At 47.7% G+C, this 26,958-nt stretch overlaps 1 protein-coding gene across 6 annotated transcripts in view; it reads left to right on the top strand.

Moving 5' to 3' along the window:
* TNIK (TRAF2 and NCK interacting kinase) overlaps positions 1 to 26,958 on the top strand; it is a 153,773-nt gene that overhangs the window by 97,546 nt on the left and 29,269 nt on the right. For 3 of the 6 annotated variants that reach the window (XM_053951165.1, XM_053951168.1, XM_053951164.1), the window contains exons 8-17: positions 2,161 to 2,215; positions 2,978 to 3,056; positions 7,030 to 7,205; positions 8,775 to 8,841; positions 9,677 to 9,881; positions 17,860 to 17,970; positions 18,438 to 18,524; positions 19,803 to 20,003; positions 24,283 to 24,447; positions 26,095 to 26,334. In XM_053951165.1, coding sequence (XP_053807140.1) covers positions 2,161 to 2,215; positions 2,978 to 3,056; positions 7,030 to 7,205; positions 8,775 to 8,841; positions 9,677 to 9,881; positions 17,860 to 17,970; positions 18,438 to 18,524; positions 19,803 to 20,003; positions 24,283 to 24,447; positions 26,095 to 26,334 — 1,386 coding nt within the window. The remainder of the gene's footprint in view (positions 1 to 2,160; positions 2,216 to 2,977; positions 3,057 to 7,029; positions 7,206 to 8,774; positions 8,842 to 9,676; positions 9,882 to 17,859; positions 17,971 to 18,437; positions 18,525 to 19,802; positions 20,004 to 24,282; positions 24,448 to 26,094; positions 26,335 to 26,958) is intronic. The other 3 variants (XM_053951167.1, XM_053951166.1, XM_053951169.1) reach the window with 2 other exon arrangements.

The following is a 26,958-nucleotide window of genomic DNA, read 5'->3' as shown; positions in this document are numbered from 1 at the left end:
GATAGTTTAATCTCCAATTACTTATTACTCTTTGATTAACCAGTTACAACAAGCATTTCCTCAGCTCTGCTGAGGGCAGTGCTTCATGAGGGGGCTGCACCCTGCACTGGCTGCTCTCACCACTTCTCCACCGACAGCTGCCTGTGCAATGCTCTCATTAATCACCGCTTTTTGTTACTATTTTTTTTAAAGGACTGATATCTTCATAGGCTACTGCTACCCTCTGAAATCTCTGAGGATTTTCCTCCTGCCAGAATAACTGGGGCACTTAATATGCCATGGGCTGATGCACAGGCTCCAGGACCAGAATCCCTCTATTGTCCCCGAGGATCAGATGCTCGCAGCGAGCATCTCTGAAGTTGGCTCTGGCCATTTTCCCGTGGCTGGGGGTGTGGAACAGGAGCTGATTGCTGCTGACATGCTCCATGCAGGGTGCTTTCAGAGCTCCTGGTGATGTGGGAGCCACTGGACACTAGTCCATACCCCGGATCACATCCTTGCACCTGATGCTCTTGCTTTGAAGTAGGGTGGAGAGGATGTAAATGATAATTATTTCTTTTAAAAGGGATGCAAATCAGATGCTCTCAGGTTTAGCTGACTGGCTTAAAATACTGAATACAAAAAAAGAGATTTATAGGGTGAGAAAAGGAATCCTCACAGGCTTAATCTCTTGGACAAAAAGCCTCTGATCTCACTGTTTTCTTAGCCAGAAATTGATGCCTGTGTAATCTATGGAAGGAGGCAGTAAATACCTCCTCACATAAATAAACCACTTTAAAAAAGAACAAATAGAACCCCCCCATTGTTGAGGTTATTTGTTGTTTTTTCCCCCAGCCAGTCTTCCTTTTTTCTTTAGAGATATCTTGTCAATAAGCTTAGAATCAAAAGGAGGGGGAGAAGGGAGCCTGATTCCCTTCCCAAGTCAAGGCAATGCAAATACATTAGCACAGCATCCCTTTGCTGGATGGGCTGAAAGGCTTTTCAGTCTTAAAAATAAAAACCACTCAAAAAAAAAAAAAATCCTGAATTCCAGATCATTATAAAATGTGTGCTTCCCACTGAGTTTTCTGCTTTCTCTGGGAGACTTAGAGAGATGATAATCCCTTTCTGTATTCCTCCAGCTTTAAGATCACTTGGCATCTTGCATATAATACTGGGCACCTCAATATGGAAAGACACATTAGGAATTTGGAAGGAGTTCAGTGGCAACCCAGAGGGAAGGGGTCATGTGTGCTGAATCATGTGGAAAGACTGTGATAATTAAGTATGCAGCAGAAATCCCAGCTGACCAGAAACAAAGAATGGATGAGACTGTGCTGTGAAAGGGCTGAAAATAAGATTTGAGAGAGAATTTTTAAGCAGGTACAGAGATGTGTAGCAAGGACAGCATTTGTTGAGGGAGAACTTGAGCTAAAAATGAGGAAAAGTGCCCTGAAATTGGAAATCCAAGTTGCCTTTCCTGGAGGGTGTATGTGAAAAGGTGCTTGTGATTCCTAGAGGCTCTCTCTAGCTCTGGCTGGGCTTTTGGGACTCTTTACTGGGAAAAACAACCTTTCTAACAACAGCTAAATGGTAGGTTTAGAGGCTTGAGGCAGTTTAGAAAGAGCTGCTCTTGAACTGGAGAGGAGAAGAGTGAAGTGGGACTGCAGGGACATGGCAGAAAGCAGGGCAAGGGAGAGCTGGATGTACCAGAGGAAGGGTGGAAGGCAGAGTCCATCCCTTCTAGCCTTAGGTAGAAGCACCAGCACTGGTCTGAGTCGTGTTCCCAGCCCAGCAGATGGGTTGTACTCACTTCTCTCACTGGGCACGTCCAGCCTGTGCCTCCTGCACTGCCAGGAGAGCCAGTCCATCACTGGGGCTCATTGTCAGGGCTAGGGGTGCAGCCACAGCTCGGTAGTGATGGTGGGGTGGGGAGCAGGCACTGGAGGGCAGCTCCCTGCTGCTGTCTGCCAGGCAGCTGGGGATTTGGGTGTTCCTGTTGGCAAGGGAGAAGATGGAAGGAGGAGTGTTAGAGGTATGAAATCAAAGTTTCCCAGAGAGGTGCATTGTCTCTGCTCTGATCCTTCAGGAGACTCAGGGCTGAGCGAGGCTTGGGAGCGGGGTAAATAAATGTGTGCATTTCTCCTTGCACTGGCAATGTCCCTCTGCTTTCTTCCACAGAGTGACTTGTGGTCTCTGGGGATAACAGCCATCGAGATGGCCGAAGGTGCTCCCCGTGAGTAGAGTCAGCCTCTCTTCATTATCCCTGGGCTGTAAATGCTGGGGTTTGCTGAGCACCAGCCAGAGCTCAGCTCTGTGCAAGGAACACCACCCCAAGGTTTTCCCTGGGATTGCTGAGGTGGAGCTCACAGCACCCGTGGGGACAAAGCTGCCAGGGCAGCCAGGGGGCAGGTGGGCAGGGAGCAAACCTGTGTGACACCTGATGTGACACCTGATGCATCTTGGAGCACTCTGGGACATGGTTTCCTCAAATAAAACACAGATGAAGAAGGGGTGGAGGACTGGAAGCAGGTAAAACACCTCAGAGCTGGTGTGACCCTGATAGTGACAAGCTGGGTGCACCTGCACAGGTCACACTGCCACGGTTTTCAGCGTTATCCTCAGGCTGTCCTTGCTGGAAAATGCAAGTAAATAAAGCAGGGCATCATCCCACATGGCATGACTGTCCCATGCTCTGGCCCATTGATGTCAGCACCTGGCAGGTACTGAGGACCTGGAGCTGCAGGAGCAGAGATGTCCCCAGACAGCCCCTGCAGTGACCCTGGTGGTGCTGGGGACACTCACAGCCCCTGGATGGGGACATCTGACCCTGAGCTCACAGCCCTTGGATGGGGACATCAGCCCTCACCTGGGGGTTGTCTCTGGGGGGTTGTTGCTGCAGTCATCCTGCCACAAGGGTCTGGCAGCCTCAGAGGAAGCTCGGATCTCCCAGTTGGATGTCTGTGCTGTATTTAATTCCTCTTCTTACAAATTGCAGCTCTGTGTGACATGCATCCCATGAGAGCCCTCTTCCTCATCCCCCGCAACCCGGCCCCGAGGCTGAAATCAAAGAAGTGGTGAGTTTCTGTCTCCATCTTTAGGGACTGTAAAAACATTTCTGGAGCAATCGTTTTCTGCAGCTGGGCACGCTGGGGACATGGTGTTGATATTTGTGTAGTTTTGGGGGTTGGTGATGGTCTCCAGCATCACCCTGGTGAGTGCAGGTTTGGGTTATGGTCTTCCATGGAAAGGAAATTTGCTCTGAAGGATTCACCGTGGGATGGAGGCCTTCCTTGGTATGTAGAGAGAGCAACACACTCAGCCTGCCATTTCACAGTGCAGAACTGGCTTTTCCTGGGCAGTTTGTGCAGCCTGAAGTCTGATTACACTTTGCTTGGCTCCACTTTCATTCCAGTCAGGTTCCGTTCTCAAGTGGAAACATGTATCCAGGCCAAAAGAAAAAAAAAAAAGAGGATGGTTTATCTTGAAGGCCCAGGAATGCAGAGATTTGTGCTTTGTTTGAGATTTATTTTAAAATTTTGCAGGAAAATATAGATCACTGTTTTGGGAAAAAAAAAAAAAAAGGAAAGAAAGTGAGGCATGCCAATAAAAACCCACAGGAAAAATATTCCTGAAGCCCAGCCAGATGTTGTTTTGTTACTGTATGTTCTGTATTGATGGAAGTGGAGTCCTTAAAAACACTTGTCTTTGGTTTGTGCTGTTTTCCTGCCCCAGGTTCAGCAGTGGTTTAGTCAGGAAAGATCTGCTACATGTTAGAGAGACAGCACTGCCCCTTGTTCCCTGATGGGCTGGGCTCACAGAGGGAAGCTTTGCCTTAATCCTTTAAATTTTGCTTAATATCTTATTGATTGCACACCAGTAAAAAGGAGAAGACCCCATGGTATGTACTGAGGACACTTGGGGGAAGAGCAGCAAATACTTTATTGCTGCCAGAGGAGAGAGAGGGACTTGGAGTCCTCTGCTTTGGATGCATGGTGTTGGGCTTTTAGGACCAGCCTAAAAACTCACCCAGGCTTTGGCAGGAGGGATCTCAGTTTTGTCAGCCTGATCATCAGCTGCTCCAGTACCAAACCAGGAGGAGAGGGACCATTCCCAGCTGGCTCTGCAGAGGGTGTCAGATATTCTTGCTCTCTTTGCATGACCTTTTGAGGATACAATTAGTCAGCTGAGAAAATAGCGTAGGTACTTGTTTTCTGCCAGATCACCAGTCTGCTCCTTTGTTATCCTCACTCCTACAGCACAAAAAGGACTGTGAGACTTGAGAGTTTATTTTTCATACAAAAGTGCTGTTTTTTCAGCAAAGACTCCCTCAGCCTCCAGGCAGAGGGGAGCTGATGAAAGCAGATTTTGAGCAGGATGTTTCCCCGTGTCCTTAAGGTAAAAATGGAGCTGGGATGGAATTCATATTTTAGTCCCTGCCCTGCCATTGCAGGATGTGCTTAATGCAAGATGGCATGTTCCTGGGCACCACCTTCCCACACACATCTGGCAGCTGTCCCAGGTTTGCACATCCTCTGGGGTCTGCCTGGGGTCATTTGGTCTGCCCAGAGTTGTGCCCTGCCTGTGCCAGGGGTGGCATCCTGGGTGCTTTGATGGAAGATCTCCTGGGAAGCCATAGTGTAATAAAAGTCCAGCTTCAGAGGCAGCTTGGTGCTCGCCTGGCCTCTGCTCCCTTTCCATGATCAAGCAGGCATCCCTGGTGTCCATCAGAGTTGGGACATGTGTATCTCAGGCAGCTCAGACCTCTATTCATCTTCCAAGCTGTCGTTGCAGTGGAAAGCTCCAAAGGATCCAGGTGAAGCTCAACCAGCTCCTTGAAAGCAAATTTTTGCAGCGTTTTCAATGTGGCACTGGGCAGATTTGCTGTCCTTGGCTCATTTCTCAGCTGGAGGTTTTTGGGCCTTGCCAGGATGAGTCCTGGAATTCTGCAAGCCCATCCCAGGAAGAGTGGAGATGTTTGACCAGGCTTTTGGGGTGGCTTCCTGGCAGTCACTGGGCTGGTTTTCACAACCACAGGTCACAAGAGCACAGCAAAATGGAGAAAGGTTCAGCTTGAGTTTGTCCTTGCTTTTGTGCACAGCAACACATAAATAAAAGTACACTACATGGGCAGACCATTTTTTCCTTGCGTGTAAAAGTAGTGAAGGGACTCCAATCCCTTTGAGGGTAAGTCAGGAAAGCCAAGAGAGAACACTGGCATGGGAGCCTGCCCTCAATTAAAAATTGCAGAGAGGAAAATAATTTTGTTGCTTGCTAAATCCTCAAACTAGCTTTTGAAACAGTGCTGTGTTCCTATGAAATTAAAGTCTTTGGTGTATCGTTTTCTTTCCCAATTAAAGCCAGCCAGCAATGAAGCTTTATTTTCCTCTTCCCCTGTTTGCAGGCAAAATGAACTCAAACTGTAGTGATTTTGTTCCCATAAACCTTCTCTAGCCCTGCATTGTAAAAGACATGAAACCTCTTTGTTAATGAGGTGATATTTGCACTGTGGTACCACTTTTCATCCAAGCAGCTGCAAAGGCTTTGCAAACATTGATTTAAGCTTTGCAAACCCCAGGAGCTGGAGGAACATGTATTTCAGGAAGGTGGGCTGACCTGGGCCTGGGGAGGGGATGAAACGTGTGCTGGAGTCCTCCTGGATCAGAGCCAGGGAGAAAGCTCTGGTCTTCAGCTCCAGTGAGAGCTGAACTGTGCCACTGGACAGGCTGGCTTGTTTGAGAGAGGAAGATTTTGGGAAATGCAGCAGCCTGAGCTGGAAAATGGATGGGATATCCCTAACCATAGCTGCTCAGGTAGCAAAGGTGTCTTAGGGCATCACAGGGCACTGGGACCCCATCCCATCACTTTAAAAGGAGGATAACTTTTCAGCTACTTCATCTGTACTGTATTTGCACATACTCTGGACCACACATCCAGGACTGGAGTCTCTCCAGCTTCATACCAACAAGGGAGAACCGTATTTTAAAAGTGTATTTTTTTTTTGAGCATCACATTGATTGTGCCTTCTGGGTGCATTGAAACACTGCATTTCTCAAGGCAAGGTGGGGAAGGCAGATTTACTCATTAGCAGAGCTGGAGGGAAGATTTAACTGGATCCAGTAGCATATTTTATTTTTGCATCTCAATTTGTATGGATTAGCACTTGAAAGATAAATCACTTTTAGTCTGACAGCTTAAAAGTAAAATCCCTGCAAGCTTATTGTTTTACTTCTAATGCAATTCTGTAGTATCTGTTGGCTTCTGACATTAATTTATATTCATTTTCTTATTTGCTAAAGCAACATAGACAGTAGCCTGTCAACATTTTCCTTTCTTGAAAATCCCTGTTCTCTTGAGTTTATAATGTGGTGAAATTAGTTCCAGGAAAACTTTGGATATGTAGTACTTGAGACTAAGACAAATTTGTTTATTAAAGATTTGGCTGAAACTGTTTTTGCTGAGATTGACTGTAACTTTGTGGGCAAGGCTCTGTTTCCATCTTTATCAAAAGAGCTTGTCCCAGTCTCTTGGATCAGGGGGTCTGGGGCTTGCTGGCCCCCCAGCCCTGCTGGGTTGTGATGCTGCTGTGAGAGCAGGGAAATGCTGCAGGCAGCAGCATCACCCAAAGGTTGCCTGAGCTCCACCAAGCCCTGCAATGTTGGAACTTAAATCTAAAAAAGAAATTTAACCTAGCTTGTCCCACTCAGCTTCACAAAGATTCATCTCTTGAGACACTGCCTGGGGTGCTATAAAATATGAGAAACAGTCCACTCAGGCATTGTGTTTATATCTGTGTGTGTTGTATCTCGTTTCTACCTGCAGTTTCACAGGTTCAGAGGGAAGGGAGCAGGAACACTCCCTTGCCTTTTCTTGGGTGCTGTTGGTGGTGTGTTGCTTTGGTGATTCTCTGGCCATACTGATGGTTCCCAGCTTCCTGGGATAACGAGCGAGAACTGAGAAAAATCTTCTCAAACACCAACAAGTCTTCTTCACTTTCTAACATGAGAATTACCTGTTATTTCTGTGCCTTCCTTCCCTGTTGTTGACCAGGTCTAAAAAGTTTCAGTCCTTCATTGAGAGCTGCCTAGTGAAGAACCACAGCCAGAGACCAACCACGGAGCAGCTGATGAAGCACCCCTTCATCCGAGACCAGCCCAACGAGAGGCAGGTCCGCATCCAGCTCAAGGACCACATCGACAGGACTAAAAAGAAGAGAGGAGAGAAAGGTCAGTGGGGAAGAGAGGAGGGTTAGTGGAGAGGAAGCAGTCCTTGACCTCTGCCATGTGCTCAGTTATCCCTGTCTGGGCAACCCATGACCTCTGCCACGTGCTTGGGGATTCCTAGGGCAGACCAGGACACATCCAGGCAGGTAAAGCTTATGGGTAAAAGAGGGAAGACAGAGAGGACTGGGTTGCCCATGGTCTCAGTACCAGTTCCCCTCACTCAGATGGCTGAGTTTGTTTGCAATCTCGTTATATTCAATAGGTGAGAGCCTTCATGTGGTTTGGGGACAGATTGTTTTGTTTGGTTTGATTCCTATCAGTCATTGAAATGGAAATAAATACCTGTAACCAAACAATGTGTTCATGCAAAGCAGACAGGTGACTGTCGTTAGAGTTAATCAGTGTTTTTAAATATTTTTTTTTCATAATGAAAAATGATGCCTTTTTTTAGTCCAGGTGGTAATTTCCACATGGAACATCTAAGCTTTGATTCATTAAAGCGTGTGTATAAAATTTACGTTTGCATAGATCTGTGCTGGCGTGTGGGAGGGTGAAGCTGCTAAGCTGAATTTTCCCCAGCTCACATATTTCATGCCAAGTGTGTTGATCTACGTGACATCCCTGCAGCACCAGCGATGAGCAGAGCTGTGCAAACGAACATCCAGATAAGACCCTTGCCCCAAAGCAATTCCACTGACTAGGAATAACCTATTAAACTGAATGTTTTCAGTGAACTCTCCAGGCCCTATCAAAGTCCTCTGCAAGAAAGATCAGATAGCAAAAGAAACTTGTTAAAGTATTCAGCTGCTTGTGAACTGAATTTTAATTTGAAAGCTCATTTGTAGAATCCAGCAAATTAATATGTTGCTATTTCTCTTCTTATTGGTAGCGGAATTAATTTTTCATGCGTACCTTCCAGCCCCTTGTAATAGATTTCACTACAATCAAAACAATAAAATGGGATCCCAGTGAAGTATTAAATGTGTTTAGTCTGGCAAATGAAGGTTGGACCCTAGAGATGGAGAGTAATTGGATAAATGCAAGCCTTTCTTTGACTATAATTCCCTTCATCCGATAAAGATGATATCCCAACAGAAATTGCAGTATGTAACACAACATTGCAGTGAGCTTTTATGTAGATATCTTCATTGCCTGGAAATTACATGGATTTGCATAGGAAGAGCATATGTTTAGGGAAAGAGGAGCTGGTGCCTTCAGAACCTTGGTTAAATTCCACCTTCCTGTGGCTGTGGCTCCAATAGCTGCTGCTGCACGTCCTGTTGCAGAACCATCCTGAAGAAAGGGGTCACTCGCTGTCATATGGGGATAAACTCTTATTTTGTGGACACTCCCATCTTTACATCAAGGGGCTGTGGTTGTCAGGGCTGTTGCCCACTGTGCTGGTGTTTCCCTGGCCTTAAAACCACAAAATGCAGAGCAGTAATGCTGCTTATTCTTGGTCATGCAAGGTAAAGAGAATTGGCTGTTCTGCCTTCAGAGCTCGGGGGTTTGCAGCCACTGGAAAAACAAATGAGTCCAGCAAAGGGCACTGATGAGCAATTCTGTTCCTAGATGAGACAGAGTACGAGTACAGTGGAAGTGAGGAGGAGGAGGAGGAAAATGACTCTGGAGAGCCGAGGTAAGAATCAGAATTTCATTTGTGCCCTTACATCCCTTTTAGCTCTGTGTAAAATCAACTTGGATTATGGGCTCATATGAACTGGAAATGGAAAAAGGACATTCTGAGCACAGAGTCCTGTTCCCTGGCAGAACAGAGGAAATTCTCGCTGCTGGGTGGTGCGTGGGTATAAACTGATGCTCTGGATCACCTTAACCAAAAGCTGGGGAAGCAAACCCCATTGCCTGTGGGATCTGTAGCACAACATGGTACTGTCATGGGAGTGTGGATATTGGTATGTGGAAAAATGTGAGGTGAAATTAAAAAATTCTTCAAAATGTGGTTCCTTACATCCAAGTGTAACTAATTCCCTGTTCCCATGTAATTTTTCACCATGAAACCTCCCAGGTGCTGCTGCAAGCACCGTGGGGCTGGAACTTTCTTTGCTGACATTTTTCAGAGCCATTGTAATTAGTATCAGGTTATTCCATTATTTCACTGAGATAATATAGTATTTTAATAGCTGGCAATGATTCATGCTAAATGTGCTTTGTGCACAGCTAAATATAGTGTGTGCCAGCCACTGCAGCACCAGAGGCTTTGGTTAGAAACTTAATGTAAAGGAAACCTTTCCATTTACAGTGAGTAAATGACCGATGAGCCATGAGCAAAGCTCTTTCACCCTGCCCTGGCACCTGCAGGCCCCCATCCCTCCACCCACTGCTGCCCGAGCTCTGTCGGGTGTTCGGATGCTGTTGGGATGGAGAGGAGAGGGGCCACGCTGGAAAACCACGCAGGGGCAAGAGGCTCAAGGCTGCAGGGAGGGGATCTGCTCTGATGCTTCTCCTGTGTGCAGCTCCATCCTGAACCTGCCCGGGGAGTCGACGCTGAGGCGGGATTTCCTGCGGCTGCAGCTGGCCAACAAGGAGCGCTCGGAGGCGCTGCGCCGGCAGCAGCTGGAGCAGCAGCAGCGCGAGAACGAGGAGCACAAGCGGCAGTTGTTGGCCGAGCGGCAGAAGCGCATCGAGGAGCAGAAGGAGCAGAGGAGAAGGCTGGAGGAGGTAACTGGCCAGGGCTGAGCTGGTTTTGGGTGGAGCAGCAGGATTTCTGGTGACAGGTCCCAAGGGACTGTTCTCAGCATGGTTTAAGGTCACGTGCTGACCTCTCCAGTCAGTAACCCCAAATGTTTTGTTACACTGGTCAAGCCCCTCTGCCCATCCTTTTGGCGTCACCACCTCCAGCCACTCTGCCCACCATAGCAAGTGTTGCCAGCTTTTGTGAAGGTAATAGAACTGGCTTGCTATAAATAAACCTTTGGAATTCCAAACCTAAAGGGGTCCCTGGAACTACTGAGCAGAGTTAGCCCATGACTGGGGTGACAGCTGTATTCAGTCGAGGTGGGCAATCCAGCATCTGTCAAGTTCATTATCGTTATTTGCTCCTGTGGACTGTTACAGTTGAGAAGAAGCTGAAAAGCTCCATTTGCCCTATCCCTGCACCCATGTGCCATTTGTGTCCCATTTAATCCATAATTTCAACTTCAGTCTTACAGTCCCTGCCAATTACAATTTCTCTTGCATGGGAGGGGCAGATGCCTGCCTGACTTGTGCAATGATCCATATGTGCCCTGAAGGATAAGATTTCATTACCCTTGTCTTAACATACCAGCCACAAATGCAATCAGTCTTAAAATTATCCACCCCATTTAAAATCCAGCTGCAGGATTTGACCTTTTGACTTTGGGTGTCCCTGAGCTGCTCAGTCTGGCCACGTGCTCTGGAGGAAGTGCTTGCTTTTGCTTTAGATCCTGGTTCTTGTATTGAAGAAGTTCACAAAAAAATAATGGGCTTTTCCCCATCTCTTGGGGTTTTTGGTGGGGTTTTTCAAAAAGACACCTACTGCCTTGCTCTGAACTCCACCCAAGTGACTCATTGAAGGGTTCATATGTTGAGGGTCATTAAATTAGCTTTCTGAAGAGGTCACCAATATGTCTGATAAAAGGATTTTCAGTAAATGGACTATGAGAGCATCCACCCCCTTAATTTGCACGAGCAAGAGTTCTATTACTCTGCACACCAGTCTCTCCCTGTACTGGGTAATGCCTCAGGCCAGGGGCACAGACAGGAAGGAATTTCAGGCAGCTGATGGTGATGATGGTGATGATATGTCCCCTCTTCGAGGTGGTCCTCTGAGCCCCTCCAGGGCAAAAATCAACAGAGGCAAATCCCAGGCAAAGCATTTTTTCAGTCTGGTAAATATGTAGGTCTGTCATGTTGTCAGAGCGCAGAGTGCTCAATATCTTGTGGGTCAGGTTCTGCTAGAGCCCTGCACCCATCCCGAGGCTGGCAAGCTGCTTTGGGAGAGGACAAGGTTTGCACATAGATGTACCCCAAAATCCCCTGCCCCAGTGGATGTTTGTGAGGACTGTTGTTGCAAGCTGCCTTTGTCCCAGCCTGCTTGCTGCAAGCAGTACAGGAGCAGAACAACAGCAGAATAAAAGCAGACACCAGATTAACTGCAATCCTGTAATGAATACAATGCTTGCTGCTGTATTAATATGTTCTCTTCACATAGAAGAAAATTGTTCTCTCTTTGCTGCTTCCCAGGCAGGTTTTGAATGGAGGACTAATCCCTTTGCTAAGCTGGAGAGCTCTGCCCTGAGCTACAGAGTTGCTGCCTTGCTGGGCTGGGCTGTGCTCAGTCCCCTGGGCTCTGCTAGTTCCCTTCTGTTGTGTCCCCAAGTCATTAAAAGTTAATGCCACCATAGCCAGCATTTAAACCCAGTGCCTTTTCTAGTGGTTCACAGCAGCCACTCTGTTGGGCTCTTCACCCACTGCCTTCTTCCCAGCTGCCTTACAGCTTTTGGACCTCAGTTGAAAGGGAGATGTGCTGGAGCAAAGCTGGCCAAGAGGTGTTTGCAAGCTCCTGCCATGTCAGAGGAGTGTGGAAAGGCAGGGGGGCTGTAGTTAAAGAGCATCCTCTGCCCCCCTTGACATGATCTGTCCCATGGGCTCAGCCAGGATCAGGACAGATGCTGGGGCCAGCTGGCAGCTGTGATAGCCCAAGCACCTTCTCAAGTGCCCATTTCCTCAGGTCCATCTGGCCAGGTTTAGCTTCACCTGCATCCAGCTACAGAGTAAAATGAGCTCTGCTCTCTATTAGACACCGTTTGCGTGGTGAGCAAGGAGAGGCTGAGTTGCTATGGTGAGGATTAAAGCTGGAGTCCTTGAAAGAGGTACAGACCTTCTGGTGGGTTGTGGCAGTGGTGAGGACAGATGCTCCCCAGCATGGCTGGCTGTGGCTTTGCCAGCTGCAAGGTGCCTTGAATCTGCAAAACCAGAAAACCTGTAAGTGCAGAGATGAGCAAATAAAGTTTCATCGCTGCTGCAGGGATATAGTTTGGTCTTTGCCCTTCCTGTGGGTGTTTTGGGGCAGGAGGCCTCTGATGGGCAGACTGATAGCAGCTGTCACAGTTGTGCTGAATTTGGTGTGGCTGTCCCGAGGCTCCCAGCACACTGCATGGGTGTGGAGTGCTGCTCCAGCCAGGCTGCTGCTGTTGGACCTCTCTGCTTTTTCCTACACCAGCTTTGCATTAACTTTCGTTGATGACTCTTGGCCGGGGATTTATTTTGGTTGATGGGAGCAGGATTTCTTCCATGCTACTTTATGGTCTGACTAAGATGGGGTGTGCCTCCAGCAGGCAGCACTGGTACCAGCAGATCTCTGGGGGAAGAGACCAGTGAAGACTCAGATTACTGTGTTTTCAAAATAAATTTGACCTTTAAAGCACAGTAGAGCAGCCGGGACAAATAAACTCTTGGAGCTGGTGGCTTTTGGGTCTCCTAAGTCAGCCTGTTCAAGCTGCCAAACATATTACTGTGTTTACAGAAAGAGCTCCTACTCATCATAAGATGCTGTGGAGGTGTCCAGGCTGGGGGACCGAGTTGGCATTTGGGACCAAGTGCAGCTCCAAAAGGATTGATGTTAGAAGGATGGCAAGCTCAGAAATGCCTAGAGTTAATTTGTACTGGAGATGCACAGCAAAAGAGCTGAAGAAAGACCTTAGTGGGATAAGTGTCCCATTCCTGTCAGTGCAGACCTTCAGGAGGTTTGTTTGGTGATTTTCCAATGCTGTCTTTAAATACTGGCAGGGGTAGAGCTCCTACCATTTCTCATGTCTCATTTAACAGAGCTCAAAATGAAAAAATCATTTTTTTTTGTCACCTTGATCTTCCTAAACGGGGATTTCTGAACCTCTCACAAAGTACCTCCCACATTAGGGCTTTTTTGGGGAAATCCACCATCTCCTGATGCTGCTCTAACAATAACATCAAATGCATATAGAAAAAAGTCAAGTGAGGAAGTCTTCTGGTGGTCTCTTTATGACCTTCTTGGTGCCCTCGAGGCCTTGCTGCCATGCTTTGCGTGTCTCCTTGCATCTGTTGGACACTTGGGTCTCCTTTTTCAGGAGCTGACCAATTTCCTTCTCTGAGGCTGAATTTTATTCCAGGCAGCCAAAGAGATTTAGATTTGCAGCTGTCTTTAATTGCAGTGGAAGTAAAAATGCCCAAGCCAGCTTTGAAACCGGGACTTTCATGGGAGCAGAGTTGCAGCTTTGTTTTCCCTCGTACAGAAAGTTGGTCTCATGAATTCAAAATGTGCATCAGAACTAACCCTCAAATTAGGAAATTAAATATCAATAGATCCAACAGCACTGCAGAAAATGTTTGTGTCATGCAGAAGGGTGAATAGGCTTGAATATATTTTAATTTTTCCCTATATATACATATATTAGATATATATAGTTCCCTAATCAGCCTTCCATTTGTTGCTGGCACAGAATGAGCCTTGATGCACTGGTTTAACCACCAAAACTCCAGCTGAGCTGTAGGAATAACACATCCTGGGGTCAGGAGCTTTAGGGATCCTGCAAGACAAATCTCTGTGCAGACCCCTTGGCAGCAGTGGGCAGATGGAGTCAGAGAGGGCTTTATATAACCTAATTTTTCTGCCATATTGTGGATTTTTCTCTGTTCTAGGTATAAAATGAAGGTCAGATCATTACAGGGGATGTACAAAGCAGATCTAAGCATCTTGCTGTTTTCATTTGAGGTTCCAGTTAGTGCACTTGCAGAGCTGGATGTTCAAGGGATAAAAAATTGCTGAAGCTCCTGTAAATGTTAACCAGCAGAACACCATCAACTAGAAGCTCTTACAAAGCGATTTTAAAAAATTCAGCAATTAGTTATAGGTAAATTTAGGTTATCTAAAATGGTGGTTTGTTATTTTCTTCTGCACATGCAGTTTTTCTACAGCTTGTAGGAACCTTGTCATTAAGATAGCAGCACCCTCATAGTTGTGTGGTCCATGGGGATACTGCAGAAGTCCCAGCAGCATTCCTGCACCCATTTCCAAGGAGAGCTGTGTTACAGCAGCTCCTGTAGTACAGCTATGAGCTAAACCTCATGTCTCTCTCATTTTTCTTTGGTCAGGAAGCATGTAGGGCTCATAGTTTCTGAAGCATGAGATTTTTCCTGCATGGGGCATCCCTTCATGGTGATCCTGAGTAAAAGCTCTGCAGTGGTTCAGAGCAAATCAGATCCCTGTTTGCCATGGTGGGAAGTTCTGACCCAGTTTCTCCACCAGTGGGAAACACCTCTCCATACTCCAGTGCTTGGCATGTCAGAAAAGATGATGTTCCAGCCACAGTCACTCTTTCCCTGGTGGCTCAGATAAATGAGCCTGTCACAACAACGCAACCACCTAGAATATTTGTTTTTATTTGTCACTTGGAATTCCCCTTCCACTTCTTTCCTGGCTCATGCTGGTGTTTGGGAGCAGCAAGCCAGGGTTTCCAGGAGCAGCTTCTTGCAAGTGTCAGTGCCTCTCTGAGCTCACAGGGTTCAAGGGGCAGCTGCAGCTCTCTCATTGCTCATAGCCCAGGATGTGTCTGATCTAGCAATGTGAGCTTGCTCTTTGAAGTCCTTGTTTCATGCCAGGCCTCCAAGGGCCTCCCCACCAGAGGTTTTGCCTTCATGTGTCTTCTCTCATCAATATTTAAAACCTGTCATATCTGGTGCAGTGCAAATAAGATCCCATTCTGGCTTACAAGCGGCTACATATAGCTTTACCTGCAGAGTTATATAAATGCAGCCCTAATTAATTGGTGCTCTTGCCTTGCATGAATAATGGATCTGGATAGTGTAAATACACACAGTAGTTTCAGGCTTGGAGAAATGTGGGAAGTGTGCTCTTGCAGCGGGAGCGGGAGGTCAGAAAGCAGGGAGAAAAGGAGGCAAGGAAAGAGAGATCTTTGAATCTTTTTTTTTTTTTTTTCTTTTTCTGTTTCTACGTGCATTTGTTCTCAGCTGCATCTCCCTAATCCAAATCCCTCCTTCAAAAATGGTCCCCATCATCCTAGTACTGGGGAGACTGGGGCTTTGCCCACTGCAGTGCCAGGTCCTCTCCAGATGTTTGCCAGCTGCTGCAGCGAGGCCATACAGGGGAGGCAGCTGATTCAGCCCTGCTCTGCTGGGCTGCAGTGTTCAGCTGAAGGTGCTGGTAATGCTGCCGTGGCAAATGACCTGGTCATAATGTGACCTGACAAATGTGCTGTGGAGCTGGAGGGCAGTGCTGCACTCCTGGCCTCCATGAATGTGTGTGTTGGATCCTGCTCAGAGCCTCAGCTCCTGGAGCCTGGCTGCAGCAGGGTGCAGGGGGCCTTTAAGTATCCAAAAGAATCCTGGCTTTGAAGGGAAGTGGTACCTGTGGGCCTCAATTCTCATTCCAGAGGTAAACAGGCTTTTAGAAGGCTGGTGGTGAGATGCTGCCTTGAAGGAAAGCGACCAGAAGTGGGACAAGCTCACTGGGGCACATGGTACCCAGGAAGGGAAGGATGGTGTGCCACTCCCTCTTTGAGAAAAGTGCTTTTGCCTCCTTCTTTGGAAGGATTTGGATTTGTTTGCCTACTAGATTGGAACTGAAGACCATTTGGGTGATTTTTATTGAAGAAATGGCTGTGATATTCAGGGCCTTGCCTCCCGCCGGCCAAGCCCAGCCTACACAAGCATTATGTGCCTTGTTCAGCTGCATGATAGTTTAACTAAAAAAGCCAGCCATTAAAACCCACCTCAAAACCAGTGTGACACAACTGTGACTGGAAGCTCAGGGTAACATTTATTCAACACATTAGTCTGAAGATCTGTGCTTCAGAGGTCATGGGAGCACTGACCATCACCTGAGGAGGTCAAGGGAGCACTGGCAAAGCCAAGAAATCCTGTGTATCGCCAGGATGCTGCACAGTGACCGTGTCCTGGTGGTGAGCCCTCTGCAATTTCTAGTGCAGAGTTCCAAAAGCTCCACCCAGCCCCACGTTCCCCTGTTGCCAGCGAGGACAGGCGTGCACACAGAGTAGCACATGCATCCCCTGTGTACGTGGGCAGTGCCAGTGCCTGTGCCTGGCGTGGGACACAGCGGTGTCTGGAGCTGGCAGGTTATTTCAGGTTGGATGCAGTTTTCCCTCCCTGAGGCAAGTGGAGCAGCTCTGATAGATATTGCTGTAGGTGGCACTAAAGGTGTGCTGCAGCTCAAGGAAATCATTGGAGTCCATGTGGATGTTACCTGTGGGTGAGGAGGCAGCAGCAGGACAGGCAGTGGCTCCTGATGGAAATGTTGGGGTCTTTAAATGTTTGTTACAATATCTGCAGATAGATTTATCTCCATGGATATCTGTCTGTAAAGATACCCTTAGATGTGTATCTCCACAGAGATACAAATATATAAAATATGGAGGAAAATACAGTGTCTCTATAGGTACCTACAGACAGATACAGATTTTAAATCAGTCTGTGCAGTGCAGGTTCCTGCAGAGCAGCAGTTTCACACGGAGGCATCTCGGTCTCTGGAATGCTCAGCCAGCTCTTCAGCTGCTTGCTCCAGCCCTCCCCACGATTCAGTGAATGCATGGCATTGCCAGCTTCTCCAGTGACAGCGTTCCCACTGCAGTCTGCTCAGCCACCGTGTGTTGGCAACGGGAGAGAAAAAAAGACAGGAGAAAAAAAGGAGAAAAAAGGGCCAGGTTTCTGCTTCAGCGGGTGCCTTCCCGTTGGCTGCAGCCAGCAGATGATGGAGATGATGGAGTCAGGTCAGGCAGCTCCAGTAGCCAATCCCGGCATTTGAGTGCCCTCTGCCGATGCTGGATGTGGTGCTGCAGTGAGGGGCTGCCCTGGCGAGCAGCCTGTGCAGCACTGCAGCACTTTGCTGCCAGCCCCTGCTCCCGGGATGGCTGGGGCAGCTGCAGGAGTTAGGCTGGGTTAAAAGCAGGCGTGTGGGGGCTGCAGGTGTGCCCAGGGTGACTCACGGCAGGCTGTTGGTTGTCATCGCCCCAAAACTTCCCGGATTGCTGTCAGCAAAGGTGCTACAGAGTGGAGCAGGCAGGGGTGCACCCAGGAGGGAGTGGGGCAGGCATGACCTGAGAATATCAAGGGAAGTCCCATCCTGCTCATTTAGTCCTTCAAAAAGGAAAAACCCTTGGATTTTGAGTCTTCCTTGTTGGATTCTGGTCTCAGCAAGCATAAAGAGGGATGCATTTCCCTCTCAATAGGCAGTAAGTCCCCTAGCTCTGTCCCTCATCCTCATGGGTGGGTTTGGGGCTGAGATGTGTTACATTTAGGTGATGGGCTCCTAGGTGTCCGAGGCCTCATTAACCTGCTGGTTGGCCATGCTGGGACATGGGGACCATGCACTGCCCCCATGGCTTCATCTGCAGTTGGGAGAAGAAATTATCTGGTTCTGGCTAGGAGGATGCTGTGGGTTCTCCACAGCCAGTGCCAAACACCAGAGTGTGTGAGGATGGAGTGGGATCAAGGAGTGCCTCTGCCGCCCAGATGGACCAGCCTGCTGGCAAGGCATCTCCTTGGATGGGTGGGGGCACTCGGGGTCTGTGGGCAAGGGGACACCCCAAAAATGATGAGAAAAAGGACTTCAGTCTCCCAGGGAGAGGGAATGGGGATGCTGACCTGTACCTCCTGCCTCCCACAGCAACAGAGGCGGGAGAAGGAGCTGCGGAAGCAGCAGGAGCGGGAGCAGCGCCGGCACTACGAGGAGCAGATGCGGCGGGAGGAGGAGCGGCGACGCGCAGAGCACGAGCAGGTAACGGGGTGGGAGTGGGGCCATCGCCTTCAGCACAGATTCCTCTGCCTCTAATCAGAGATCTTCTTGTAAACACTCATTTTTTACCACTTGAGAGCAAATTGCTTAATTGTTTAACACTGCGTGTGTCGCTTTCACTGCTGCTGTTTATTTCTGTGTGGATCCACTTGCTGGCCCGCAGATGTGAAGGCACTTGGTGCAGGTTTTCCACGCCTGCTTGTTGTTGGAGTCAGATTTTTTGTTATTCTTGGGTAATGTTTGCCATTTCCCAGTGGTTTCCATTCTTGTAGAGTGGTGCACACCCTGGGCTCTTTGGGCAGGGATGGAGGGTGCCAGGGCTGATTGATCAGATCACTTGGGCGGGGCGGATGTGGGTGCCCACCTCATTCTCCTTCCTCTCCGGAAATACTGGCTCTTTTACCTTCTCTCTCTCTTTTTCCTTTGATCCTTGCTGCCCATGCCTCCAGGAGTACATCAGGCGACAGTTAGAGGAGGAGCAGAGACAGTTAGAGATCCTGCAGCAGCAGTTGTTGCAGGAGCAAGCGCTACTTCTGGTAAATGGGAGGCCACGGCCACGCTTGCCGCTTTCTGCCCTTGTCGTGTCCGCATGCACCCGCGTGCACCCGTGTCCCCCCAGTGCCTCCTGACGTGCCCAGACATGGGGGACACCACTGTCACCACCCTACCTGGAGCCTCCTGTCCTGCTCCGTGGCTGCAGCATGCCTGGATCCCCCGATCTGCTCGGGGCTGGCTCCCCTCATGGTGCACGGCTCTCATCGCGTCCCCTCCGCAGCATTGGTGTGTGTGTGTCCTCCTGAGAGGAGCAGCCCTGGTTGCTGCTGTGAAGTTTTTGGAGGCTGTTTGCAGCATGTTGGGGTGTTTGAGCTGTTGCGTGCCTGCATCCATCAAACCCACCCTGCCATGCTGTTCTTCGTGTTCTGAGTGAAGGCTTTTGTTTCAATTTCCTCGCAGGAACACTGTCTATTCCCTTGTGTGCTGTTTGCATTCTAGATGTCCTCTTTTTTATTTCATTTGGGTTTGACTTATCCTTTTTACTGCTGGTAGCTGTCTGTTACTCTTACTGCATTTTCTTTTAATCTACAGGGTTGGGTTTTTTTTTTTTTGTCCTGCTATTTTATTTAGGAAAAACAAAAGCCCTCACACAAGCCATTATCTTTTAAAAGGACTTCTCAAAATTATTTACTCTTTTAAACTCATAGAGCTGTAGGGATTCAGAAAGATCACACAGTTGGCTTTGCAGTCTGGCTCTTCCCAGGATCAATTAATTGGTCCTACAGAGGAGTTGGCTTCAGTCAGGTTTTGTCTGACCATAAAGTCATGAAATGGCTTGTATTGGAAGGGACCTTAAAGACTATCTCTTTCCTACCCCCTGCCATGGGCAGGGACCCCTTCACTAGACCAGGTTACTCTGAGCCCCATCTTGACCAGGTGATGTTTGATACCTCATTGAATTGATCCCTCATTTTTCTATCCAGAAAAACCTTGGCAAAGTCAGTGGTAATTCCTAAGCAAACATCAGCCCTCAGTGGGTCTTGCAGGGTTTCCCTGACAAGGCAGCACTCACATCCCCCATTCCTACCAAACGAGGCAGTTCAGTGGCTGCAGGGCATCACTGGCACAGTCACAACTCTGAATTTGCTGGCTCTGATGTCTCTCCTTGGGGATGCTTTACAGCTCAGGCCCCAGAGTCTTCCAAATCAGCGAGCTGTGCCAGAAAACAACCTCTCAGATGCTCAGGCCCCATTGCTGACCCAAACAGACCAGGCTGCAGGCTGGCTGGGCACCTTGTCACTGTGTTTTCTCCTGGGCAGGAGTACAAGCGCAAGCAGCTGGAGGAGCAGCGGCAGGCGGAGAGGCTGCAGAGGCAGCTCCAGCAGGAGCGGGACTACCTGGTGTCCCTGCAGCAGCAGCAGCAGCAGCAGCGGCAGGACCAGAGGCCAGCAGAGAAGAAACCCCTCTACCACTACAAAGAAGGGATAAATGCCAGCGAGAAGCCAGCGTGGGCCAAGGAGGTGAGGGAGAGCAGGGAGGATGATGGTGCTCGCGTGCATCCGCAGGGCTGGGTCTGAAATGCACACAGCAGTTTGTGCTGCACAGGGTGGGGATGCAGGAGATGCCATCAAGCTGTGCTGGGAACACCCCCAGCTCGGTGCAGTGTGTCTGTGTTTGTACAAACGGGGAGGTTTTTCCATGAGGCCATGTGAGAAGGAGAATGGATCCCTCCTGGAGGGGTTCAGCCTGGCTGGGGGCTTGTGGACACAGAATCACAGAATTCACAGAATTGGAATGGACCTTGAAGGTCATCTCGCCATTCTCCTTCCTGGCATGTCCACATGGGGTCAGGGTGAATGCAGAGGGTGATGGTTGTGAAGTTCTTTGCTGAGCCCTAATTCCACCTAGGCAGGGGTTGGACAGCTTTTCCCCTCAGGCTCAAGGCTGTATCCCTTGGGGTTGCTCTTTCCTGATTTTTTTCTCTCAGGCAAAAAGAGGGGATTGTAATAGCTGTGAGATCTTGAATATTAATTATTGCTAGTCTGAATAGTCTTGAAAAGATGAAGACATGCATTGTCTGCAGTGCAGATTCAGGATCATGTGCAAACTCTTTCTCCTTAATCTCTTTGTGGTGACTCCAGTAAGACTGATGTCTGCTTTTGCTATTAATTTTTCTAAAGTTCTTTTTTTGTTTACTTTTGTAACCCTATTCCTGGGCAGAAAGATCTGTTAATAACTTCCCTATTCTTCGTACTTAGCAGGAGCACTGCTTGGCATCCTTTAGTCCTGGCAGACATGTGATGTGCATCCAACATACAGCTCAGTTCATTCCTCTTGCCAGTCCTCAGCTGCATCCACAATACCTGCAAGCATTGAATGCTCAAGGAGTTCAGCCACCAGTTGCTAAGAAAAGACCAGGGATATGTTTTTGGCCTTTCTGAACCATCACAGGGATAGATATGGGTGTCTAAAACTCTTTTCACCTCTTTACACACTCGCTTGGACTTTTCTTTTATTACCTTCCAGTTCACTCTTCAGACTCTTTTGGTGGCAGTGCATCAGATGATAGATTTTTATGGAGTTGCATCATCATTCTCCAGCCCTTTCAGTGAAAGAAGAGGTTTGATAAGTGGGATTGCAGATGAGGTGTTCCAGATGTGCTGAGCTGTCTCTGGATGAGAGAGGCTTCCACCTGGGTGGTGTCTCTGCAGCTTTGTGCAGAGCTGGGCCGCTCTTGTCCATCTGCTGGAGTGCTGAGAGTAGGTAGTGGGCAGGGAAAAGCGAATAAACTCTGTCTTTTATTGCCTGGTTTAAGTAAACCCTCTAAAACATTGCTTAAATACTTCTGGCACTGTTTGCAAAACTTTAGCAAAGAGATGTAAAAAGGAATATTATTTTTTTATCTGGGATGAGGGAGAAAAGTGCTGGATCTAGCTTTCCCTTTCAAACACAAAGGCCCATTTCTTCTATTTCATGGGGCTGGCATCTTTTTGATGCTGTCGCTGGAAGCAGGACATTGGGAACTGCACAATGTTAATAAGAGCAGCAGAACGTGACCTCTTGCCCTTTGCCAAAATCATAGGGAAGATGAGGTTTCCTGTTGTTGGGGAACTTCTCCAGCTTCCACCAATTAGCTCTCCAAACCATTTATTCCTTACCTGTGTCACTCTGTCTGGTTTCTAATTAAATGCTCCAAGCTGTGGCATCTTCCTGCTGTTGGGAGCAGTAGTTTGATGTACTGCCTCAGCAGAGCACCCTTGGAATCTCCCAGAATGACTCCTCTTGCCTCCATCCTGTTTTATCTTCTGTTTAGTCCTACTTTTAACACAATTCAGGTACTTTGCTGCATATATTGAAGGCCCACCTTTGCTGGCTCCACAGATAGATTTGTGCTGATACTTAATGAGCCCACCATGGTTTTTGTTGTAGTTTAGCAATTTCCATACCCAACCCATGCATGCTAATTTAACAGAAATATTGAGACTTTGTTTTCCTGTGGGAACAATGAAAAGACAAGTCTGGTGCTCAGCCTACAGTTTCTGGAGGCTGTGCAAAGCTTATTTGGATATTTCCTGAGGATTTTGCATTGTATCCCATACTGCCCTCGTTTTTATGCTGTTTTGATCTCGAGTCTTCTCTCGTAGGAGCTTGATCAGCACAGCTGAGCCCTCCTTACACTGTGCCCATCTTTGCTTTTCACACCTCTCCTTTATGCACACATTTTCCCACCTCACTGGTTTTCACAGGGTGACCCCAAGACCCTGCAGAAGTGGGATAAAGCGTCAAGGTGAGGCTGTGGCCACTCACCTTGTGGTCGTGTCCCTGCATCCCCTGGTTAAGGGACTGGCCTGTTGGTGATGACAAAGCTCTGGGTGAGGAGCCAGCCTGTGCTGCATCTCTAACAGCTTCCCCAGAGCACAGTCAAGGATTTCTCTTGATGCTGAACGAAACAGTCTGAGCAGATAGTCCTGCCAAAATGCATGATGCACATTCCCTTCTGCTGCCCCTTCTGCTCATCTTGTTACTCAGGATTATCCACTGGAAGCTAACTTGGGATGTAGCCTGGGTGCTGTCCCAGACCTGCCCTGTTTTTCCAGGCACATCTCTTAAAATTATGGACTATTTGGACCTTTTTGGAGATCATGTTGGAACCCTCTGTGATCAAGCCAGGGATGTGGCATTAGCATTCTGAGCTGTGGTTGTGTAATTAGCAACTCTCCTTATTACTGAATTTTTTGTTATGGATCAGTATTTGCTAAACAAGGCCTGGCTGAGGAGGAGATGGACTGGAGCAGCCTGTGACCTAGCACCTGGGCTGCTGCTCCCTTTTCAGAGGGAATTCTCATTCCCACCCTGCTCCCCTTCGCATCTCTGTGTCCCCTTTCTTGGGCACTGCTGAGCAGAGCTTTGCACGGCCTCTGCTCGCTGGTGGGCCTGGGGAAGTTGTGGTGACCTTCTAGGACACGGCAGTAGCCCAGGTGGCCCCTCATGAACTCAAAAAGGAAACAGTCTGTAACACAAATTTCTTACCTATATTTCACTCTGTCCCATGCTCAGTCTCTGAAAAGGATTCATTTTTATTCATAGAATGGTTCCTTTGTTTCATGAGTTTTTATTTAAAGAAGAGCTGTGGTTCTTTCCAAGTAAACGTGTTGTAAAGATTGCCTTTTACCGTGGCATCATCCACGGTGGAATTGAGATGTGCTAGGGGTATTTAACACTTTAATGACACGTAAATAAAATACACATCAGATCTCAAGGTATCAAAAATTCTGCATAGCATATGCTGCCTGAATATCAATGCACAGCCTAACTGCAGGATGGCACGGCTGGGTGAGCTGAAACCGCCGCGTTCCCATCAAGAGTAGCTGAAAGCAGTGGGCTTTGGGTTGATGTTCTCTCTCAGTAAAAGAGGTTTTTCCCCTCCCATACATGACAAGGTGCCAGACTTGGTAAATTCAGATCAAAGCCAACAGTTTTCTGGCTGCCATGTTTATTCTTTTATTCAGATCAAACAAAACTACCCGTTGTAGTGTTTATAAATGTGAAGGAAAATGGTCCCCTTACTTAACGATCCATTTGAGAAGAAGCAAGAGCTTCTCAGGAATCATCTTCTAGTAACATCTCTCTGAGGTGTGCTGCCTTTTTTTATTTTTTCTTTTTAGTTTCTTAATTTTTCCATTTCATATTCAGAAATTAATTAAGCATATAAAGTTAAGTAGTCCTTTTCATGTCTTTAAAACACATTTATTGCACAGTTTGATGGATAACTTGGATTCCATGATCGCAGAATCACTTAGGTTGGGAAACACCTCCAAGATTGCCAAGTCCAACCTATGACTGATCACCACCTTGATCAAGCAATAGATATGATATACCTGTGTGGATGCCAGCCTGGTCAGGGAGAGAGAAACGGCAGTCGTTACTCACAGGGGCTTGTGAGAATTTTTAGAGAGTTGTAGGAATGTGGTAACTTGTTAGTATAAACAATCTGCAGGTGGTGTTTTTTCCACCTTGCTTTTCTGTTCCTCTCAAGGACAGTATGTGAGAAAAATGTTTTTATTAACTAACCAATCAAATAGAATGTATCGTATCGGTCTATTTAAGCTGAAGTTTCCTTTCCATTAAGGCCTTCTTTTCTTCCTTTTTACGCTGCGTCCTCGTCTGTTCTTGTGTCATTCTTGGCGCAAGGGTGACATACCTAAAGAGAAAAGAGCCTTCTGTATGTTTATGCATACCTTGGATTTCCATTGGAAATGGGTTCCTGGGGGCGTTGACCCCTCTCCCCATGTCCCACAGGTGGAGGAGCGCTCCCGGCTCAATCGCCAGAGCTCGCCGGCCATGCCCCATAAGGTGGCCAACAGGATTTCTGACCCCAACCTGCCTCCTCGGTCAGAGTCCTTCAGCATCAGCGGCGTGCAGCCAGCCCGGACCCCACCCCTGCTCCGGCCCGTGGACCCGCAGGTAATGGTGCTCCCCCATTGCCAGGATGCTGGGGGTGCTGGTAAGGAAGCAAGGAAGAGTGGATGAAGGGAAATAGCACCTGGCTCCCTGGTTTCTCAGCCTTAAGCATATTCATGATTAAGAGCAGCATCTACATGCATGAGTGTATTCCTCTTGTCACCTCCATGTGTTAGCAACATCACGCTGGTTTATACCTTCCTTTGAAGCATCACGTACTGGTTACTGCTAGAAACAAGCTGGAGGACCAGGAGGAACTGCTGCTCTGGTCCAGTGCAGCTGTTGCTCTGATCCTCTTTGGATCTGGTTTATGTAAAGGACTAAAACCACAGAGCCTGGTACAACAGACCCAGGATGCTTTGATGCTGAGGATCATCAGAAAGAGGTTTTGCTTTCTTTGCCGCTTTGATTCAAGGTTTTGTTTTGGTTTTCCATTGAGTTGACATCAGTCACAAACACATCTGTAGAGGGCATAGATCACCATGACTGTCACAGAGGAGGGGCATCGTCATTTTAGAAGTTTCTCCCAGCCATGAGGTCTGCAAGTACTCTGCCACCAAAACCTGTAGGGAGTGTCAGTGCTGGCTCTGGTCCAGCCCCTGGAATTGCTCCCACAGATCCACAGACTCCTGCAGGGATTTCAGAGGGAAGAATAAAGCCTTTGCTCCAAGTTCAGCTGGGCTTTCTATGGAATATTTGCCAACTAAGTGCCAGCCACGTGTGGCACCTCCAGTACAGAGCCAGCTTTAAACAAAAATGTGCAGGAAAGCCCTGAAACATACTTTTTTGTATACATCGGGAAAGTGGAAGGTGGGCAAAACCCCACTTCACTGTCATCCCTCTGACTGTCCAGATAATTTTCAGTGACCTTCTTGGCATCCTGTACCATCAGCAGCTACAAAGACTTTTGTTTGGCAATAAAATACTCATGAAAGTGTTGCTTGAAGCCCGGAGCCCTTTGTCAGTGTGTATGTGCATAGTTGTGTACCCGTGAGACATGGACACATACAGAGACCTGTATGTAGAAATTTCAAATAAAAGTCACAACCCTGTTGTATCAAAGGAGTGCAGCTTCACAGAGTCCTGGGAAGAAGCTCTGATTTCCCAAACTGTAACCTTGTGATTTTTTCAGATTTCCCAGAACAGATGTCAGTATTCTTTAAACTTGCAACCTGTAGGGCTAGTCCATGGGAGCCACCAAGACCTATAGAAGCTCATGCCTCAAGATATTTTTTAAGCCATCTATGCCTCAGAATTCCTGACAATTTTTTTAATCAATTATTATTTATTATCGTTTCCTTCTTTTTGGTTTTTTCATTTTTAACATGGAAAATCCATGCCAAACCTCATTAGTACAACCACAGAGGTGCAGGTGTAGGAGCTGGACTTTGGGCCAGCAGCAGCAGAGCCTGGGGCGGGCACAGCGTGTGCGGGAATGTGATTTTTAACAGATCTTGCCTTGAAGTGATGTAAGTCAGAAGTTCCTGAAACCAAGGCAGTGCTGATCTCAGACCAAGGGGGCTTTTCAGTGCATCCAAAGTGCTAATCAAATTTTTTTTTTCTAAATCAAATTTTTAAATTCTTTTTTATTCCTTTTTTATTTTTAACCCTCCGTTTTGACTGATAGTTCTGTTTTGACTTGGTGCTTAGATTCCACATCTGGTCACTGTGAAATCCCAAGGAAGCTCCTTGTCTGGGTCTCAGTCACTGCATGAACAGCCTGCAAAGGGACTGGCTGGGTTTCAGGAGGCTCTGACGGTGACCTCTCACCGCACTGAGATGCCAAGGCAGAACTCGGACCCCACCTCAGAAAACCCTCCTCTGCCCCCTCGCATTGAAAAGTTTGACCGAAGTTCTTGGTTACGGCAGGAGGAAGACATTCCACCAAAGGTAACACAATCGCTCCTCACTTTCAGCACGTCAGAGGCAATCCCAGAGCTGAGTCCCTCTGGCAAAGCAGAGTGGGCAGGACTGAGCCCCAAGGCTCTACAGCGGGGGCTGACCTGCCCAGGGGCTGCATTTCCTCAGGCAGGGTTTGCAGGACATGCTGGGAGCTGCTCTTGGCTGCAGAATAGCTGCAAACCAGCACTGCCCTCCAGCAAAGAAAGTTCTCGAGCTCAGACAGAGACCAAAACAAATTAATCTCTTCTTTCCCTTGGATAAAAAACAACCTTCTGCTTAAATGGAATTATAGGAACATAAAATTTGTCATACTCAATAAGACGGGTCCTTTTTAGTCCAGTACGGTGCCTCCAGTTGCGATCAATATTGATGGAAGACTTGTAAGGGCTCCAGCAGCTTTATACATTCATTGACATTTTGGCAGTGTCTGGCAGTACCTCTTTAATTAGGATTCTTCTGGACCAATATTTCGATTGTGTTGTTTATACACCTTCACTTTGGAAGAATTATAACTTGGCCATTAAAGTTCCACTTACAGTGAATCAGTGCTCAGCCAGGAGGATTTTTACAGAGGAGAAATTATTATAAATTGATTAGTGACAGGGAGAGGCA

Source organism: Vidua chalybeata, chromosome 10 (genome assembly GCF_026979565.1).
Source record: "Vidua chalybeata isolate OUT-0048 chromosome 10, bVidCha1 merged haplotype, whole genome shotgun sequence".
NCBI classification, from domain to species: domain Eukaryota; kingdom Metazoa; phylum Chordata; class Aves; order Passeriformes; family Viduidae; genus Vidua; species Vidua chalybeata.
This window is presented reverse-complemented; position numbering and strand designations above follow the sequence as displayed.